The sequence below is a fragment of the Cetorhinus maximus genome, chromosome 17 (genome assembly GCF_964194155.1).
Source record: "Cetorhinus maximus chromosome 17, sCetMax3.hap1.1, whole genome shotgun sequence".
Lineage (NCBI taxonomy): Eukaryota > Metazoa > Chordata > Chondrichthyes > Lamniformes > Cetorhinidae > Cetorhinus > Cetorhinus maximus.
This window is the reverse complement of record NC_135895.1, coordinates 47874-68168: the sequence shown is the minus strand read 5'-3', so window position 1 is coordinate 68168 and position 20295 is coordinate 47874. Positions and strand designations below refer to the sequence as shown.

Here is a 20295-nt window from a genome sequence, read left to right as displayed (position 1 = left end):
ACGATGCTGAGGATTACATGGACAGCATGTTTTTAGATGTGGTCACTCTGCAACTTAAGGAAGTGCAATCAGAGGGGGAATGGGTGACCACCAGTCAGAAGAAGGGAGGCAGGCAGGTAGTCAGGAAATCCCCAGGATGCTTCTCACTGAAGAACCATTTTTCTGTGTTGGAAAAATGTGAGGGTGAATGTTCATCTGGAGAGTGCAACACGAGCCAAGTTCATGGCTCTGTGGATAGCTCAGCTGCTCAAGGGGTGAGGAGTAAGAGCGCAAGAGCAATAATGGTAGGAGACTCAATAGTGAGGGGTGCAGACAGGCACTTCTGTGGCTGTAGATGTGACTTCAGGGTGGTGTGTTGCTTTCCTGGTGCCAGGGCCAAGGATGTCACAGAACAGCTTCAGGGCATTCTGAAGAAAGAGGGTGAATAGTCAGAGGTAGTGGCTCACATTGGTACCAACGATATAGGTAGAAAGAGGGATGAGGTCCTGCAACAAGAATATAGGGAACTAGGAAGCAGATTAAAAAGCAGGACCTCAAAAGTTGTAATCTCTGTATTACTCCTTGTGCCATGTGCTAGTGAGTATAGGAATAGGAGGATATAGAGGATGAATGTGTGGCTGAAGACACGGTGCAGGAGGGAGGGCTTTAGCTTCCTGGATCACTGGGTCTGTTTCTGGCGAAGGTGGGGCTGTACAAGTCGGACGGGTTACACCTGAACCGGAATGGGACCAACATTTTTGTGGGTAGGTTTGCTAGTGGCTGTTGGAGGGATTTAAACTAATTTGGCAGGGAGATGGGATATAGAGTGCAGGTACAGTAGGGGGTGATGCACAGCCAAATATAGAAGAGAAACTAAGTGAGTCTGGAAGGCAGAGAAAATATAGACCTGTTGAAGCACAAGGGAATAATGCAAGGCTGGACTGCATCTATTTTAATGCAAAGAGTCTTACAATGAGGCAGATGAATTGAGGGCATTGATTAACACATGGGAATGTGATATTGTTGCTATCACAGAGACATGGCTGAGGAAAGGGCAGGACTGGCAGCTCAATATTCCGGGGTATAGAATCTTCAGGCGTGACAGGGGTGGGTGTAAAAGAGGAGGTGCCATTGCATTATTGATCAAAGAGTCAATTACTGCAGTAAGGAGGGATGGTATCTTAGAAGGTTCCTCAAATGAGGTCATATGGGTAGAACTTAAAAACAAAAAGGAGGCAATCACTTTGCTGGGAATGTACTGTAGGCCTCCAAACTGTCAGGGGGAGATAGAGGAGTAGATATGTAGGCAGATCTCAGAGAAGTGTAAAAATAATAGGGTAATAATAGTAGGGGATTTCAACTTCCCCAATATTAACTGGGATAGTCTTAGTGTGAAAGGCTTAGAGGGGGCAGAATTACAAATATACATTATAAATATACTAAGGGCAAGAGGATAACCAGGGAAAGAGGAGGGCCCATTAAGGGACCAAAGTAGCAATCTGTGCATAGAGCCAGAGGATGTAGTGAGGTTTTAAATGATTACTTTTCATCTGTGTTCACTATGGAGAAGGACGATGTAGGTGTAGAAATCAAGGAGGGGGATTGTGATATACTTGAACAAATTAGCATTGAAAAGGGGGAGGTATTAGCAGTTTTAGTGAGCTTAATAGAAGATAAATCCCCAGGCCCAGATGAGATGCATCTAAGGCTGCTATGTGAGGCAAGGGAGGAGATTGCAGGGGCTCTGACACTAATTTTCAAACCCTGTCTGGCCACAGGAGAGGTGCCAGAGGACTGGAGGACAGCGAATGTAGTACCATTTTTCAAGGAGCATAGTAGAGATATACCAGGCAATTACAGGCCAGGGAGTGTAACATCAGTGGTAGGGAAACTATTGGAAAAAGTTCTGAGGGACAAGATTAATCTCCACTTGGAGAGGGATAGTCAGCATGGCTTTGTCAGGGGGAGATCATGCCTAATAAATTTAATTGAATTTTTCGAGGAGGTGACTAGTTGTGTAGGTGAGGGTAGTGTCGTTGATGTAGTCTACATGGACTTCAGTAAGGCTTTTGATAAGGTCCCGCATGGGAGAATGGTCAAGAAGGTAAGAGGCCATGGGATCCAGGGTAATTTGGCAAATTGGATCCAAAATTGGCTTCGTGGCTGGAGGCAGAGGGTGATGGTCGAAGGTTGTTTTGCGGTTGGAAGCCTCTGACGAGTGGTATACTGCAGGGATCGATGCAGGGACCTTTGCTGTTTCTATTGTACATTAATGACTTAGACATGAATAAAAGAGGTATGATGGGCTGGTAAGATGGGTAGAGCAGTGGCAAATGGAATTTAATCCTGAGAAGTGTGAGGTGATGCATTTTTGGAGTGTTAAAATGGCAAGTGAATACACAATGAATGGTAGGACCCTAGGAAGTACGAAGGATCAGAGGGACCTTGGTGTACAAAGAACAAAGAAAGGTACAGCACAGGAACAGGCCCTTAGGCCCTCCAAGCCTGCGCCGATCATATTGCCCGTCAACTAAAACATTTTGCACTTCCGGGGTCCGTATCCCTCTATTCCCATCCTATTCATGTATTTGTCAAGCTGCCTCTTAAACACCACTATCGTACCTGCTTCCACCACCTCCTCTGGCAGCGAATTCCAGACACTCACTACCCTCTGCATAAAAAACTTGCCCCGCACATCTCCTCTATAGTTTTCTCCTCTTACCTTAAATCTATGTCCCCTAGTAATTGACTCTCTGTCCATACCACTCATAATTTTGTAAACTTCTATCAAGTCGCCCCTCAATCTCCATCGCTCTTGTGAGAACAATCCGAGTTTCTCCAACCTCTCCTCATAGTTAATAACCTCCAGACCAGGCAGCATCCTGGTAAGCCTCCTCTGCACCCTCTCCAACGCCTCCATATCCTTCTGGTAATGTGGCGACCAGAATTGCACTCAATATTCCAAGTGTGGCCTTACCAAGTTCTATACAACTGCAGCATGACTTCCCAGCTTTTATACTCAGTACCCCTGCCAATGAAGGCAAGCATGCCATATGCCTTCCTGGCTACCTTACCCACCTGCGTTGCCACTTTCAGTGACCTGTGGACCTGTACACCCAGATCCCTCTGCCCGTCAATGCACTTAAGTGTTCTGCCATTTACTGTATAACTCCTGCCTGTATTAGACCTTCCAAAATGCATTACCTCGCATTTGTCCGGATTAAACTCCATCTGCCATTTCTCCGCCCAAGTCTCCAACCGATCTATATCCCGTTGTATCCTTTGACAATCCTCTTCACTATCTTCAACTCCTCCAACCTTAGTGTCATCTGCAAACTTACTAATTAGCCCAGTTACATTTTCCTCCAAATCATTTATGTATACTACAAACACCAAAGGTCCCAGCACTGATCCCTGCGGAACACCACTAGTCACAGCTCTCCATTCAGAAAAGCACCCTTCCACTGCTACCCTTTGTCTACTATGACCAAGCCAATTTTGTATCCATCTTGCCAGCTCACCTCTGATCCCGTGCGACTTTACCTTCTGTACCAGTCTGCCATGAGGGACCTTGTCAAAGGCCTTACTGAAATCCATATATATAACATCCACTGCCCTTCCATCATCGATCATCTTTGCCAGTTCCTCAAAAAACTCGATCAAGTTAGTGAGACACGACCTCCCCGTCACAAAATAAATCCTGTCACGAAGAATCTTCTCCAATAATTTCACTACCACTGACGTAAGGCTCACCGGCCTGTAATTTCCTGGATTATCCCTGCTACCCTTCTTAAACAATGGAACAACATTGGCCATCCTCCAGTCCTCTGGGACCTCACCTGTAGCCAGTGAGGATGCAAAGATTTCTGTCAAGGCCCCAGCAATCTCCTCCCTTGCCTCCCTCAGTACTCTGGAGTAGATCCCATCTGGCCCTGGGGACTTATCCACCTAAATATTTTTCAAGACGCCTAACACCTCCTTTTTGATCTCAACATGATCCAGGCTATCTACACACTCTCCCCTAGACAAATCGACCACCGAGTCCTTCTCTTTGGTGAATACTGATGAGAAGTATTCATTTAGTATCTCTCCCATTTCTTCTGGCTCCACACACAGATTGCCACCTCTATCCCTGAATGGGCCTACCCTTTCCCTGGCTACCCTCCTGCTTTTTACATATGTATAAAAGGCCTTGGGATTTTCCTTAATGCTGGTAGCCAGTGACTTTTCATGACCCTTTTTAGCCCTCCTGACTCCTTGCTTAAGTTTCTTCCTACTTTCTTTGTATCCTCCACGGGCTTCATCTGTTCCCAGCCTTCTTGCCCTTACGAATGCTTCCCTTTTCTTTTTGACTAATCTCACAATATCCTTTGTTATCCAAGGTTCCTGAAACTTGCCATGCTTATTATCCTTCATCCTAGCAGGAACATGCCGGTCCTGAATTCTTATCAACTGACGTTTGAAAGCCCCCCATATGTCAGTTGTTGATTTGCCCTCAAACATCCGCCTCCAGTCTAGATTCCTCAGTTCCTGCCTAATATTGTGATAATTAGCCTTCCCCCAATTAAGCACCTTAACCCGAGGACTCCTGTTATCTTTATCCACCAGTACCTTGAAACTTACTGAATTATGGTCACTTTTCCCGAAATGCTCCCCTACTGAAACTTCAACCACCTGGCCAGGTTCATTCTCTAATACCAGGTCCAGTATTGCCCCTTCCGTAGTTGGACTATCTACATATTGTCTCAGGAAGCCCTCCTGGATGCACCTTACAAATTCTGCACCATCCAAACCCCTAGCACAAATGATTCCCAGTCAATATAGGGAAAGTTAAAATCACCCACCACAACAACCCATATCTTTCCAAAATCTGCCTACATAACTGTTCCTCAATCTCCTGCCGGCAATTGGGAGGCCTATAGTAAACCCCCAACATTATGACTGCACCCTTCCTATTCTGGAGCTCTACCCATATTGCCTCGCTGCATGAGCCCACCGAGGTGCCCTCCTGTCGTACAGCTGTGATATTCCCCTTAACCAGCAGTGCAACTCCCCCACCTCTTCTACATCCCTCTCTATCCTGTCTCAAACATGTCCATAGATCTCTGAAGGCAGCACCACAGGTAGATAAGGTGGTTAAGAAGGCCTAAGTGATACTTGCCTTTATTAGCTGAGGCATAGAATGTAAGAGCAGGGAGGTTATGTCAGAGCTTTGTAAAATGCTAGTTAGGCCACAGCTGGAGTACTGTGTGCAGTTCTGGTTACCACACTATAGGAAGGATGTGATTGCACTAGAGAGGGTACAGAGGAGATTCACAAGGATGTTGACTGGGCTGGAGCATTTCAGCTATAAAGAGAGACTGGATAGGCTAGGGTTGTTTTCCTTTGAGCAGAGAGGGTTGATGGGGGGACTTGATAGAGGTATACAAAATTATGAGGGGCATAGATAGGAAGAAACATTTTCCCTTAGCGGAGGTGTCAATAACCAGGGGGCATAAATTTAAGGTGTTGTGGTGTCTTTGATAAACGGACCACAGGAGTCTCAGGTACAGGTTTCGATCGTTTATTTGAGCAATTGCAAGGAGAGCACCATCTCAATACAGCTTTAGACAGTACTTTGCTAAACTACAAGTGTTCATCATATTTATACATTATTGATCACATACAAGAACAGTTTCCAGATTCTGACCTCGTCAACATATAGGTTTACATTAAACAGACATCTCTCTAGTAACAAAGGTACCAAGGTACAGGCATCATCTTTCCCTACTTTCCCCCCCGGCGGAGACCTTCCCTCCTATCTCAACTAGGACCATCTGTTCTTTCCCTATCTGCTATAAACAGACCCAATCTTTGTTGTTTTTCAACCTAAGACTCTGGTCTGACTCCTAAGACACCCAATCTATCATATTTACATTCCTTTCTGTTCGGCCTGGCCTTGCTGATGGTCATAGGCTCGGAGGGTGTTCAAGGTTCAGATTCCTCTCTGTCCAGCCTGGCCTTTAACTGTACTTGCAGGCACTGGCTGCTTGGATATTTTAAGTGGTCCATTCCCTTTCAGTAAGTTCTTAATGTACCCCTATATTCCCCCCTAACAAAGGTAAGAGGCAGGAGGTTTAGAGGGGATTTGAGGAAGAATTTTTTCACCCAGATAGTGGTTGGAATCAGGAACACACTGCCTGGAGGTGTGATAGAGGCAGGAACCCTCACAACATTTAAGAAGTATTTAGATGAACACTTGAAATGCCATAGCATACAGGGCTATGGGCCGAGTGATGGAAAATGGGATTAGACTAGATAGGTGCTTGATGGCCGGCACAGACATGATAGGCCGAAGGGCCTGTTTCAGTGCTGTATAACTCTGTGACTCTGGAGATACAGATTGAGAAAGCAAGTTAGAAGGCAAGACTTGGACTGAGGGAGAGTGGGTGAGAGTGAGACAGAGGAAGGAGGAGCAAGACAGAGAGGGAGCAAGAGAGAGGAAGCGAGGCAAAGAGGGAGCGAGATAGAGAGAGAGAGAGAGAGAGTGTGAGGCATGGACTGAGACAAACAGACAGACTGAGAGAACAAGACAGAGAGAGGGAGAGAAAGAAAGAACAAAGAGAGAGATGAGGACTAAGAGAACAAGACAGAGAGTGAGGCATGGACTAAGGGCAAAGTGAGAGAGCAAGACAGCCAGAGGGAATGAGAGAGAAACAAACAGGCAGCCTGAGATAGATGGCTAGAGAGAGAGAGAGCGAGAGGAAGAGAGGCAGAGAATGGACATGGGCTGAGATGCAGTGAGAGAGGGCAGGGAAAGACAGTGACAGAGACATGGAGAGGAGGGAGGAAACAAATATAGAAAGAAAGAGGATGGGAAAGAGAGGACAGGAGGGAATAATTGGGTCTAATTCTGCCATTTGTTGTCTCAGGGCCAAAGCTCACGTCATTCAGCAGATTGAGGAGAGGGAACAAGAACGGATGTTGCAACTGGAACATAAAGCATTGCAGGCGACGGAGAGAGTTCAGGCAATGGAGAAAATGCAGCAGGAAGATCTGGAGGTGAGAGAGCAAGAGTGAGCAAACAAGTGCGAGAGTCACAGACCTTGAGTGGAAAATAAAGAGCAGGAAGTGAGAGTGAGATTGAGTGAGAGAGCGAAAGAACAAGAGCAAGAGCGAAAGTAAGAGTGAAAGAGGAAGAGAAAGCATGTGAGAGTACAAGAATGAACCTGGGAGAATTGCTAAAAAGAGGAATCAAATCAAACCTCACTCCCCTCCCTCCTAACCCTCGACTTTCTGCTCCAATTCACCCCCTCTCCTCTCCCTCCCATGATCCTCCCCTCTCTCCCTTAGCCCCTTCCCCCTTTCATTGTCCTCTTTTTGTCCGGTCCCCATTTTCCCACTCCACCCCCTCCCTCTCTCCCCATCTCCTGCTCACTGCCTCTCCTTTGCTCCCCCAACTCTCCCCATTCCTCTCCTCCCTTCTTCTCTCCAACTCCCCCTCTCTCCTCCCACTCCCCCGCCCTCCTCCTCTCCCACCGTCTCACCTTCTCACCCCTCCAAACTCCCTCCTCCTACTCTCCTCTCACACTCTCCCTCTCCTCCTTTCACCCCTCCCTCTTCCCCTTTCTCACTCTTCTCTCCCACTTGTCCCCTCTACCCTCCCACCTTGTCTCCCGCTCCTCCTTTTCACCTTCCTCTTTCTCCCTGTCCTCCTACCCTCCTCCATCTCTTTCCCTTCCCTCTATCTGAACCCTCCACTTCTATTCCTCCCACCTCTCCCTCCCCCTCTCACTATAGCGCCGTTTGCCAATCCCTCCATCCCTTGCCCCTTCTTCCCTATCCTCCCCTCTGCTCCTCTCCACTCACCCCCTTCATCTCTCCTCCCTCCTCCACTCCCCTCTTTCTACCTTCTCTGTTTCTTCTTCCCCAGCCCTTCTGAACCTCCATACTCTTTGCCTTCCCTCCCACTAATCTCATTCCCTCTTCCCATTCCAACAATGTCCTTCTCACATCAATTGCCTCTCCTCCCTTTCCCACCTCAAAACCTCACCATTTATCCCCTCGAATTGCTCTTCCCCTCTCCTCAATAACCTGTCCCATGCACAGAACTTGCAGGAGAAGCGTCGAAAACAGAGGAGGAGGCACCAGGAGATCAAAGAGTCCAATGAACAGGTGCAGCAACATCAGGAGCTGATGCAAGAGCAAGACCGGCAGGCCGACCAGAAAGTTCGGGAATTCCAGGACGCCAAGATGGTAAAAGGCGATGACAGTGGAGAAGAGAGAGGGGCCTGGGAGTGTGATATAGTAGCCATCACAGACGTGGTTGAGGGAGGTGCAGGATTGGCAACTCAACATTCCAGGATATGGAATCTTCAGGCGAGACAGGGGAGGGGGTAAAAGAGGAGGAGGCATTGCATTATTAGTTAAGGAGTCAGTTACTGCAGTAAGGAGAGATGATATCTTGGAGGGGGCATCGAATGAAGCTTTGTGGGTAGAGTTTAGGAATAAAAAAGGGGCAACCACATTATTAGGTAAAAACAAAAAACGACTGCGGATGCTGGAAATCCAAAACAAAAATAGAATTACCTGGAAAAACTCAGCAGGTCTGGCAGCATCGGCGGAGAAGAAAAGAGTTGACGTTTCGAGTCCTCATGACTCTTCCGTAGAACTGAGTAAAGTTAGGAGAGGGGTGAAATATAAGCTGGTTTAATATTGGAGGGGGGAGAGAAGGAGGGGGGGGTGGTGGTTGTAGGGACAAGCAAGCAGTGATAGGAGCAAATAATCAAATGATGTCACAGACAAAAGGAACAAAGACTTGTTAAAGGTGGTGATATTATCTAAGAGAATGTGTTGGCTCCAGGACACCCTGGTCCAGTCCTCCATCACCCCCTACTCCTCAACCCCCACCTATGGCACCTCCCCATGCCCACGCAGAAGATGCAACACTTGCCCCTTCACTTCCTCTCTCCTCACCGTCCAAGGGCCCAAACACTCCTTTCAAGTGAAGCAGCATTTCACTTGCATTTCCCCTAACTTAGTCTACTGCATTCGTTGCTCCCAATGCAGTCTCCTCTACATTGGAGAGACCAAACGCAAACTGGGCGACCGCTTTGCAGAACACCTGCGATCTGTCCGCAAGAAAGACCCAAACCTCCCTGTCGCTTGCCATTTTAACACTCCACCCTGCTCTCTTGTCCACATGTCTGTCCTTGGCTTGCTGCATTGTTCCAGTGAAGCCCAACGCAAACTGGAGGAACAGCACCTCATCTTCCGACTAGGCACTTTACAGCCTTCCGGGCTGAATATTGAATTCAACAACTTTAGATCTTAAACTCCCTCCCCCATCCCCACCCCTTTTCTGTTTCTTCCCCCTCCCTTTTGTTTTTTCCAATAATTTATATAGATTTTTCTTTTCCCACCTATTTCCATTATTTTTAAATCTGTAATGCCCTCAGTCTTTCCACCCCACCCCCACTAGAGCTGTACCTTGAGTGTCCTACCATCCATTCTTAATTAACACATTCTCTTAGATATCACCACCTTTAACACATCTTTGTTCCTTCTTTCTGTGACATCTTTTGATTATCTGCTCTTATCACTGCTTGCTTGTCCCTACAACCACCGCCCCCCCCCCCACCAACGTCTCTTCCACCCCCACACCTCCCCCCCCCCCACCCACCCACCCACCTTAAACCAGCTTATATTTCACCCCTCTCCTAACTTTACTCAGTTCTGCGGAAGGGTCATGAGGACTCGAAACGTCAACTCTTTACTTCTCCGCCGATGCTGCCAGACCTGCTGAGTTTTTCCAGGTAATTCTATTTTTGTTTCACGTTATTAGGTGTTTATTATAGACCCCCAGATAGTCAGCGGGAAATTGAGGAGAAAATATGTGCACAGCTTGTGGAGGTGTGTAAAAACAATAACAATAGGGTAATTATATTAAGTGATTTCAACTTTCCCAACATTAATTGGGATAGACATAGTGTTAAGGGCTTGGATGGAATGGATTTCTTGAAATGTGGACAGGAGAACTTTTTAGGTCAATATGTAGAGGGTCCAACAAGGGACGGTACATTGCTGGACTTAATTCTGGGGAATGAAGCCGGACAGGTGGCTGAGGTGGTGGTGGGCGAGCATTTTAGTGATAGCGACCACAACATGTTATAGTTTAAGTTTGTCATGGACAAAGAAATCGAAAAGTTGCAAAAAAAATGATTTGGATTGGGGGAGGGTGGATTTTAGTAAAATAAGGCAGGATCTGGCCAAGGTAGACTGGGAACAGCTACTTGTGGGGAAATCTACAGAGGAACAGTGGGGGGTGTTCAAAAAGGAAATGGGGAGGGTACAGGCTCAACATGTTCCCTCTAGGGTGATAGGAAGGAGTAACAAGCCCAGAGAACCATGGATGACCAGAGATATTCAGGTTACGATGAGAAGGAAAAGAGAGGCTTTTAGCAGGTACAAGGGAAGCAAATCAGCAGAGGCATTAGTGGAGTACAGAAAGTGCAGGGTGGAGCTTAAGAAAGCAATTAGGAGAGCAAAGAGGGGATATGAGAAAGCTCTGGCTGGTAAAAGTAGGGAAAATCCCAAGAAATTCTATAAGTATATCAATGGGAAGAGGATAACCAGGGAGAGAGTAGGGCCCATTCGGGACCAAGGGGGCAATCTATGGGTGGAGCCAGAGGACATTGCTAGAATGTTGAATGAATACTTCACATCCGTCTTCACCCAAAAGAATGAGGATGAAGGTATTGAACTTGGGGAGAGAGACTGCGAGGTTCTTAAGCAAATTGATACAGGGAGTGACAAGGTCTTGGAGGTGTTGGCAGGCTAAAAAGTGGACAAATCTCCAGATCCAGATGATTTGTGTCCCAGACTGCTGAGGGAGGCAAGGGAGGAGATCTCAGGGGCTCTGACCCAAATTTATAATTCCTCTCTGGCTACGGGGGAGGTGCCAGAGGACTGGAGAACAGCTAATGTGGTTCCGCTATTTAAGAAGGGTTGTAGAGATAAGCCCGGGAACTACAGGCCAGTGAGTCTCACGTCAGTGGTAGGGAAACTATTGGAGAAAATTCTGAAGGAGAGACAAGGTTTGATCAGGGATAGTCAGCATGGCTTTGTTAGAGGGAGGTCATGCCCAAAAAATTCAGTCAAATTTGTTAAGGAGGTGACCAGGTGTGTAGATGATGGTAGTGCAGTTGATGTAGTTTACATGGATTTCAGCAAAGCCTTTGACAAGGTCCCACATGGGAGACTTATAAAGAAGGCAAATGCACATGGGATACAGGATAATTTGATAAGGTGGATTCAAAATTGGCTTAGTTGTAGGAGGCAGAGGGTGATGACAGAAGGATGCTTTAGTGACTGGAAGCCAGTGTCCAGTGGCGTACCACAGGGATCTGTGCTTGGTCCCCTAATATTTGTCATTTATATAAACGACATAGATGGCTATGAGTAGGGGCTATGGGGGGTAGGATTAGTAAGTTTGTGGATGACACAAAGATTGGCCGGGTGGTTAACAATGAGGTTGAGTGTCTTGGGCTACAGGAAGATACAGACAGGATGGTCAAATGGGCAGATAAGTGGCAGATGGAATTTTACCTTGAAAAGTGAGAGTTAATACACTTTGGAAGGAGTAATTTGACAAGGAAGTATTCAATGAATGGCATGGCACTAGGAAGTTCTGAGGAACAAGGGGACCTTGGCATGTGTGTCCATAGATCTCTGAAAGCGGAGGGGCATGTTAATGGGGTGGTGAAAAAGGCATATGGGACACTTGCCTTTATCAATCGAGGCATAGATTACAAAAGTAGGGAGGCCATGTTGGAGTTGTATAGAACCTTGGTGAGGTCACAGCTGGACTACTGTGTGCAATTCTGGTCGCCACATTATAGGAAGGATGTGATTACACTGGAGGGGGTGCAGAGGAGATTCACCAGGATGTTGCCTGGGATGAAACATTTAAGTTATGAAGAGAGGTTGGATAGACTCGGATTGTTTTTGTTGGAGCAGAGAAGACTGAGGGGTGACCTGATCGAGGTGTACAAGATTATGAGGGGCATGGACAGGATGGATAGGGACCAGCTGTTCCCTTTAGTTGAAGGGTCAGTCACAAGGGGGCATAGGTTCAAGGTGAGGGGCAGGAGGTTTAGGGGGGATGTAAGGAAAAAACTTTTTTACCCAGAGGGTGGTGATGGTCTGGAATGCGCTGCCTGGGAGGGTGGTGGAGGTGGGTTGCCTCACGTCCTTTAAAAAGTACCTGGATGAGCACTTGGCACGTCATAACATTCAAGGCTATGGGCCAAGTGCTGGTAAACGGGATTAGGTAGGTAGGTCAGGTGTTTCTCACGTGTCGGTGTAGACTCGATGGGCCGAAGGGCCTCTTCTGCACTGTGATTCTGTGTTTGAGACAGACGCACAGAGACACAGAAACACAAAGTGGGCAGGGAAGTAGGGGAGGAGTCTTTTAGTGCACAGAAGGAGGTGTAGTGGTATTGTTGCTGAGGAGGTGGTGGCATAGTGGTATTGTCACTGGCTAGTATTTCAGAGACCCAAGGTAATGCTCTGGGGACCCGAATGAGTTTGAATCACACTATGGCAGATGGTGAAATTTGAATTCAATAATAAAGAGTCTGGAATTCAAAGTCTGATGACGCATGAAACCATTGCCGATTGTTGTAAAAACCCACCTTTTTAACTAATGCCCTTTAGGAAGGAAATCTGCTGTCCTTACCTGGTCTGGCCTACATGTGACCCCAGATGCACATCAATGTAATTGATCCTTAAATGCCCTCTGAACAAGGGCAATTAGGGATGGGCAATGAATGCTGGCCTAGCCAGCGACACCCACATCCCATGAACGAATAAAAAAAAATTCTGGAATTAAAAGCCTAATGATGACCATAAAAGCATTGTTGATTGAAGTATTGACAGGTTGAGTAAGTGGACGAAAACTTAGCAGATGGAGTTTAACGGAAGAAAGTGTGAGGTCATGCACTTTGGCAGGAAGAATCAAAAGGCAGACTATTATTTAAATGGAGAGAGACCCCAAAAAAGTGCAGCACAGAGGGATCTGGGTGTTCTTGTGCATGAAACACAAATAGTTAGCATGCAGGTGCAGCTAGTAATTAAGAAGGCAAATGGAATTTTGGCCTGTATTGCTCGGGGTTGGGGTTTTAAAATAGGGAAGTCTTGTTAGAACTGTACAGGGTGTTGGTGAGGCCGCACCTGGAGTACTGTGTACAGTTTTGGTCCCCGTATTTAAGAAAGGATATACTGGCATTGGAGGCAGTTCAAAAGAGATTCACTAGGCTGATCCTGGGATGAAGGGGTTAACTTGTCAAGAATGGCTAAACAGGTTAGGCCTTTATTCATTAGAATTTAGAAGAATGAGGGGTGATCTTAATTAAACGTACAAGATTCTGAGGGGTCTTGACAGGGTAGACGTTGAGATAATGTTTCCACTAGTAGGGAAATCTCGAACTAGGTTGACATAGTTACAGAATAAGGGGAGACACATTTAAAACTGAGATGCGAAGGAATTTCTTCCCTCAGAGGGCAGTGAATGTCTGGAATTCTCCACCATGGAGAGTCGTGGAGGCTCGATCACTGAAAGTATTTAAAGAGGAGGTCGATAGATTTTAGAAATATGGAGAAGTTGAGGGCTAAGAGGAGTTGAGGCCTGGGGCAGATCTACCATGATCTTATTGAATGGCGGGGCAGGCGTGAGGGACCAAATACCCTACTGCTGCTCCTATTTCTTATGTTCTTATGATGGTTGTAAAAACCCATCTGGTTCACTAATGTCCTTTAGGGAAGGAAATCTGATGCCCATTTTTGGTCTGGCCTACGCATGACTCCAGACCCACAGCAAAGTGGTTGACTCTTAGATGCCCTCTGAACAGGCCTAGCAAGCCACTCAGTTCTATCAAACCTCTACAAAGTCTCAAAAAAAGAATGAGACCAGACAGACCACCCATCATCAACCTCAGCACCGGGAACGACAATGGCAAACTCAGCCCTGTTGCCCTTGCAAAGTCCTCCTTACCAGCATCTGGGGGCTAGTGCCAAAATTGGGAGAGCTGTCTCACAGACTAGACAAGCAACAGCCTGACACAGTCATCCTCACGGAGTCATATCTTACAGATTATGTCCCAGACACCACCATCCCTGGATATGTCCTGTCCCACTGGCAGGACAGACCCAGCAGAGGCGGCGGCACAGTGGCATATGGTCGGGAGGGAGTTGCACTGGGATGACCACTGCACACAGACTTGGAGACGAAGTCCCATCTTCACATTGAGAATACCTTCCATCATGTTGTGAGGCACAACCACCGTGCGAAATGGGATAGATTTCGAACGGTTTTAGCAACTCAAGACTGGGGACCCATGAGGTGCTGTGGGCCATCAGCAGCTGAATTGTACTTGAACACAATCTGTAACCTTATGGCCCGGCATATCCCCCACTCTAGCATTACCGTCAAGCCAAGGAGTCAACCCTGGCTCAATGAGGAATGCAGGAGGGCACGCCAGGAGCAGCACCAGACATATCTAAAAATGAGGTGTCAACCTGGTGAAGCTATAACACAGGATTACTTGCGTGCCAAACAGCATAAGCAGCAAGTGGTAAGCAGAGCTGAGCGATCCCACAACCCACGGATCAGATCTAAGCTCTGGAGTCCTGCCACATCCAGTCGTGAATGGTGGTGGACAATTAAATAACTCACTGGAGTAGGAGGTTCCAAAAATATTCCCATCCTCAATGATGGAGGAGCCCAGCACATCAGTGCAAAAGATAACGCTTAAGTATTTGCTACAATCTTCAGCCAGAAGTGCCGAGTGGATGATCCATCTCGGCCTCCTCCGGAAGTCCCCAGCATCACAGATGCCAGTCTTCAGCCAATTCAATTCACTCCACGTGATACCAAGAAACGGCTGAAGACACTGAATAGTGCAAAGGCTATGGGCACTCACAATTCCAACAATAGTACTGAAGGCTTGTGCTCCAGAACTTGCCCCTCCCCTCGCCAAGCTGTTCCAGTATAGCTACAACACTGGCATCTACCCGGCTATATGGAAAATTGTCCAGGTATGTCCTGCACACAAAAAGCAGGACAAATCCAACCCGGCCAATTACCTCCTCATCATTCTACTCTCGATCATCAGTAAAGTAATGGGAGGGGTCATCAACTTGATATTGCTATCAAGTGGCACTTGCTTAGCAATAACCTGCTCACTGACGCCCAGTTTGGGTTCTGCCAAGGCCACTCAGCTCCTGACCTCATTACAGCCTTGATTCAAACATGGGCAAAAGGGCTGAACTCCAGAGGTGAGGTGAGAGTGATTGCCCTTGACATCAAGGCCACATTTGATTGAGTATAACATCCAAGGAACCCTAGCCAAACTGGAGTCAATGAGAATCAGGGGGAAAACTCTCCACTGGTTGGAGTCATACCTAGCACAAAGGAAGATGGTTGTGGTTATTGGAGGTCAGTCATCTGAGCTCCAGGACATCACTGCAGGAGTTCCTCAGGGCAGTGTCCTCAGCCCAACCATCTTTAGCTGCTTGATCAATGACTTTCCTTCCATCATAAGGTCAGAAGTGGGGACGTTCACTGATGATTCCGCAATGATCAGCACCATTTGCGACTCCTCAGATACTGAAGCAGTCCATGTCCAAATGCACCAACACCTGGACAATATCCAGGCTAGGGCTGACAAGTGGCAAGTAAAATTTGCAACACACAAGTGCCAGGCAATGACCATCTCCAACAAGAGAGAACCTAACCATCGCCTCTTGACGTTCAATGGCATTACCATCACTGAATCCCCCACTATCAACATCAACACCCAGAAACTGAACTGGACTAGCTATATAAATACTGTGGCTACAAGAGCAGATCAGAAGCTAGGAATCCTGTGATGAGGAACTCATCTCCTGACTCCCCAAAGCCTGTCCATAATCTACAAGGCACAAGTCAGGAGTGTGATGGAATTCTCCTCAGTTGCCTGGATGAGTGCAGCTCCCACAACATTCAAGAAGCTTGACACTGTCCAGGACAAAGCAGCCTGCTTGATTGGCACCACATTCACAATCACAATCATTCACCCCCTCCACCACCAAAGCACAGTAGCAGCAGTGTGTGTACCATCTACAAGATGCACTGCAGGAATTGACAGCACCTTCCAAACCCATGACCACTACCATCTAGAAGGACAAGGGCAGCAGATAGATGGGAACACCATCACCTGGAAGTTCCCCTCCAAGCCACCTACCATCCTGACTTGGAAATATATCGCCGTTCTTTCACTGTCGCTGGGTCAAAATCCTGGAACTCCCTTCCTAACAGCACTGTGGGTGTACCTACACCACATGGACTGCAGCAGTTCAAGAAGGCAGCTCACCACCACCTCCTCAGGGGCAACTAGGGATGGGCAATAAATGCTGGTCCAGCCAGCGAAGTCCACATCCCATGAATGAATTTTTAAAAATTCAGCCCGTCGAGTTGATGCCAGCTCTCTGTGGAGCAATTTCCTTCAAGTGCCTATCCAATTTCCTTTGGAAACCATTCATCATCTCCGCTTCCAAAATGGAAGGGCAGTGAGTTCCAAGTTGCTATAACTCATTGTGTCAGAAAGTTCTTCCGTACATTATTCCTGCATCTATTGCTCAGTACCATAAATCTGTGTCCTCTAGTCTTCGTACCATCAGCTAATGGGAACAGATTTTCCTTGTCTATCTTATCCAAACCTGTCAATAAAATAGATGAACTGGTGGCACAAATAGAAATAAATGGTTTAGATCTAATCGGCATTAGAGACGTGGTTACAAGGTAAGCAAGGTTGGAAAATACACATCCTAGCATTTGTGATATTTTGTTAAGATAGACAGAATGACAAAGGAGGATGGGTAGCCCTGATTGTAAAAGATGCAGCTGTGAGACTCGGAGGCATCTGGGTGTCCTAGCACATGAATCACAAAAGGCTAGTATGCAGGTACTGCAAGTAAGTAGAAAGCTAATAGAATTTTATCATTTATTGTGAGGGGAATTGATTCCAAATGTATAGAGAGGTTATGCTTCAGTTGTACAGGGCATTGGTGAGACCACAACGGGAATACTGTGTACAGTATTGGTGATCTTATTTAAGGAAGGATGTAAATACATTAGAAGCAGCTCAGAGACAGTTTTCTAGACTGATACCAGGAATGGGTGGGTTTCCTCTTGAGGAAAGGCTGGACAGGTTAGGCTTGTATCCACTGGAGTTTAGAAGAGTATGAGGGGATTTGATTGAAACCTTTAAGATCCTGAGGGGCCTTGACAGGGTGGATGTGGAGAGGATGTTTCCTCTTGTGGGAGAATCTAGAACTAGGGGTCACTGTTTAAAAATAAGCGGTCGCTCATTTAAGACAGATGAGGAGAAATGTTTTTCTCTGAGGGTCATGAGTCTTTGGAACTCTCTTCCTGAAAAGGTGGTGGAATCAGAGTCTTTGAATATTTTTAAGGCAGAGCTATATAGATGCATGATTAACAAGGGGGTGAAAGGATATCCAGGGTAGGCAGGAATGTGGGGTTAAGGTTACAATATCAGCCATGGTCTTAATGAATGGCGGAGCAGGCTTGAAGGGCCGAGTGGCCTACTCCTGCTCCTAATTCGTATGTTCGTATGTATATAAGTTCATAAAGACATTAGTGAGGAAGGATCTTGGCTCGGAAGATCATGAAGTAGAATCAGTAGGGGTGGAGATTAGGAATAGCAAGAGCCAGAAAACGCTGGTGGGAGTAGTTTATAGGCCTCCTAACAGTAGTTATACTGTTGGACAGAGCACTAAACAAGAAATTATTGGAGCAGTTAACAAAGGTAATACTTGTGGGGAAGTTTAACCTTCATGTAGACTGGACCAATCAAATTGGCAAGAGTGTTCCAGAAGATGAGTTTGCAGAATCTTTTAATGATAGTTTCCTGGAGCAATATACTGTGGAACCAATTAGTAATAATGCTATTTTAGATCTAGAATCATGTAATCTCACAGTAAAAGATCCACTGAGGAATTAGTGATGCCATGTATGCTCAAATAGATGGTGTTGCCATGGGACCCTCTCTAGGCCTAGCTCTCGCAAACATCTTTATTGGGTTCCATGAGAAACGTCTCTTCGATGGAATGACACCTAACATCCTACCCCTCGCATATTTCTGGTATGCAGATGATACGTTTCCTATACTTAAATCCGCAGCTGCATGTAATAATTTCCTTGCATGTTTTCGCAAATGGAAAATGGTTTCTGGTGGTGTTCCACAGGGCTCAGTATGCTGTTTATTGCATATATTAATGATTTGGACATAAATGTGGGAAGTATGATGGGGAAATTTGCATATGACACATAAATTGGCCATGTAGTTGATCGTGAAGAGGTGTTAGGTAGAAAATACAATTGAGAACCAAGAGGAATACAGAAGGCTCAGAGAGGAGGTGAAAAAGCATATTAGAGAAGCGAAGAGGGATTATGAGAAAAGACTGGCAGCCAACATAAAGGGGAATCCCAAAGTCTTCTATAGGCATATAAATAGTGAAAGGGTGGTAAAAGGAGGAGCAGGGCCGATTAGCGACCTAAAAGGGAATTTACACGTGGATGAAGGGGCTATGGCTGAGGTATTAAGTGAATACTTTGCATCCGTCTTTGACAAGGAGGTAGATACTACCCAGGCCATGGTGAAAGATGAGGAAACTCTGTCACTAAGAGGGTTCAAAATTTATAAGGAGGAAGTGTTGAATAGGCTGTTGGTACTGAAAGTTGACAACGCACCGGGACCGGATGAGATGCATCCAAGGATATTGAAAGAAGTGAGTAGAAATTGCAAGGGCACTGGCTATAATTTTTCAGTCTTCCCTAGACTCAGGGGAGGTGCCAGAGGACTGGAGAATTGCAAACATTAGGCCCTTGTTCAAAAAAGGTTGTAAGGATAAGCCAATTACAAACCAGTCAGTTTAACTGCAGCGATGGGCAAGATTCTAGAAACAATTATTTGGGATAGAATTAGTAGTCACATGGAAAAATATGGGGTGAAAAGGAAGAGCCAGCATGGATTTCTAAAGAGGAAATTGTGTTTAACTAACTTGCTGGAGTATTTTGAAGAGGTAACAGAAAAGATCAATGAGGGTAATGCTGTTGACATGTGGTCTACATGGACTTTGAAAAGGCTTTTGGCACAGTGCCACACAACCGACTTGTGAGAAAAGTTATTGCTCATGGAATAAAAGGGACAGTAACAATGTGGATACAAAATTGGCTGAAAAATAGGAAGCAGAGAGTAATGGTCAATGGATATTTTTCGGGCTGGAGGAAGGTTTGTAGTGGAGTTCCCCAGGGGTTGGTAGTGGGATCCTTGCTTTTCCTGATATATATTAATGATCTAGATCTTGGTATACAGGGGACAGTTTCAAAATTTGTGGATGATACAAAGCTTGGGAGTGTTGTAAACTGCAAGGAGGACAGTGTAGAACTTCAAGAGGACAAAGACAAGTTGGTGGAGTGGGCAGATAGGTGGCAGATGAAGTTCAATGCGGAGAACTGATGCATTTTGGTAGAAAGAACATTAACAGACAATATAAAATAAGGGGTGGAGTTTTGAAGGGAGCACAGGAGCAGAAAGACCTGGGTGTATATGTACGTAGATCATTGAAGGTGGCAGGATATGCGGAGACAGCAGTTAATAAAGCATATAGTATCCTGGGCTTTATTAATAGGGGCATAGAATACAAGAGCAGGGAGGTTATGCGGAACTTATACAAGATCCTCATCAGACTTCAGCTGGAATATTGTGTACAGTTCTGGGCACCATATTATAGGAAGGATGTGAACACATTGGAGAGAGTGAAGAGGTTTACAAGAATGGTCCCAGGGATGAGAAACTTCAGCTATGGCGATAGATTGGAAAAATTGGGACTGTTCTCCTTGGAGAGGAGAAAGCTGAGAGGAGACTTGATAGAAGTTTTCAAAATCATGAGGGGGCTGGACAGAGTAAATAGGGAGAAGCTGTTCCCACTCATAAAAGGATCAAGAATGAGAGGGCACAGATTTAAAGTGATTTGCAAAAGAAACAAGTGTGACGTGAGAAAAATACTTTTTCACACAACGAGTGGTTCGGGTCTGGAATGCGCTGCCTGGAAGTGTGGTGGAGGCAGGTTCAATCGAGGCATTCAAGAGGGCATTAGATGATTATTTGAATAGAAACAAGGTGCAGGGATACAGGGAAAAGGCAGGGCAGTGGCACTAGGTCATAATGATCATTGGCGAGCTGGTGCAGACACGATGGGCTGAATGGCCTCCTT

The 20295-nt window shown here is 46.1% G+C and overlaps 1 protein-coding gene across 1 annotated transcript in view; it reads left to right on the top strand.

Moving 5' to 3' along the window:
- LOC144692807 (cilia- and flagella-associated protein 45-like) overlaps positions 1-20295 on the top strand; it is a 92627-nt gene that overhangs the window by 41663 nt on the left and 30669 nt on the right. Inside the window, exons 7-8 of the mRNA XM_078561882.1 lie at positions 6891-7020; positions 8068-8214. Coding sequence (XP_078418008.1) covers positions 6891-7020; positions 8068-8214 — 277 coding nt within the window. The remainder of the gene's footprint in view (positions 1-6890; positions 7021-8067; positions 8215-20295) is intronic.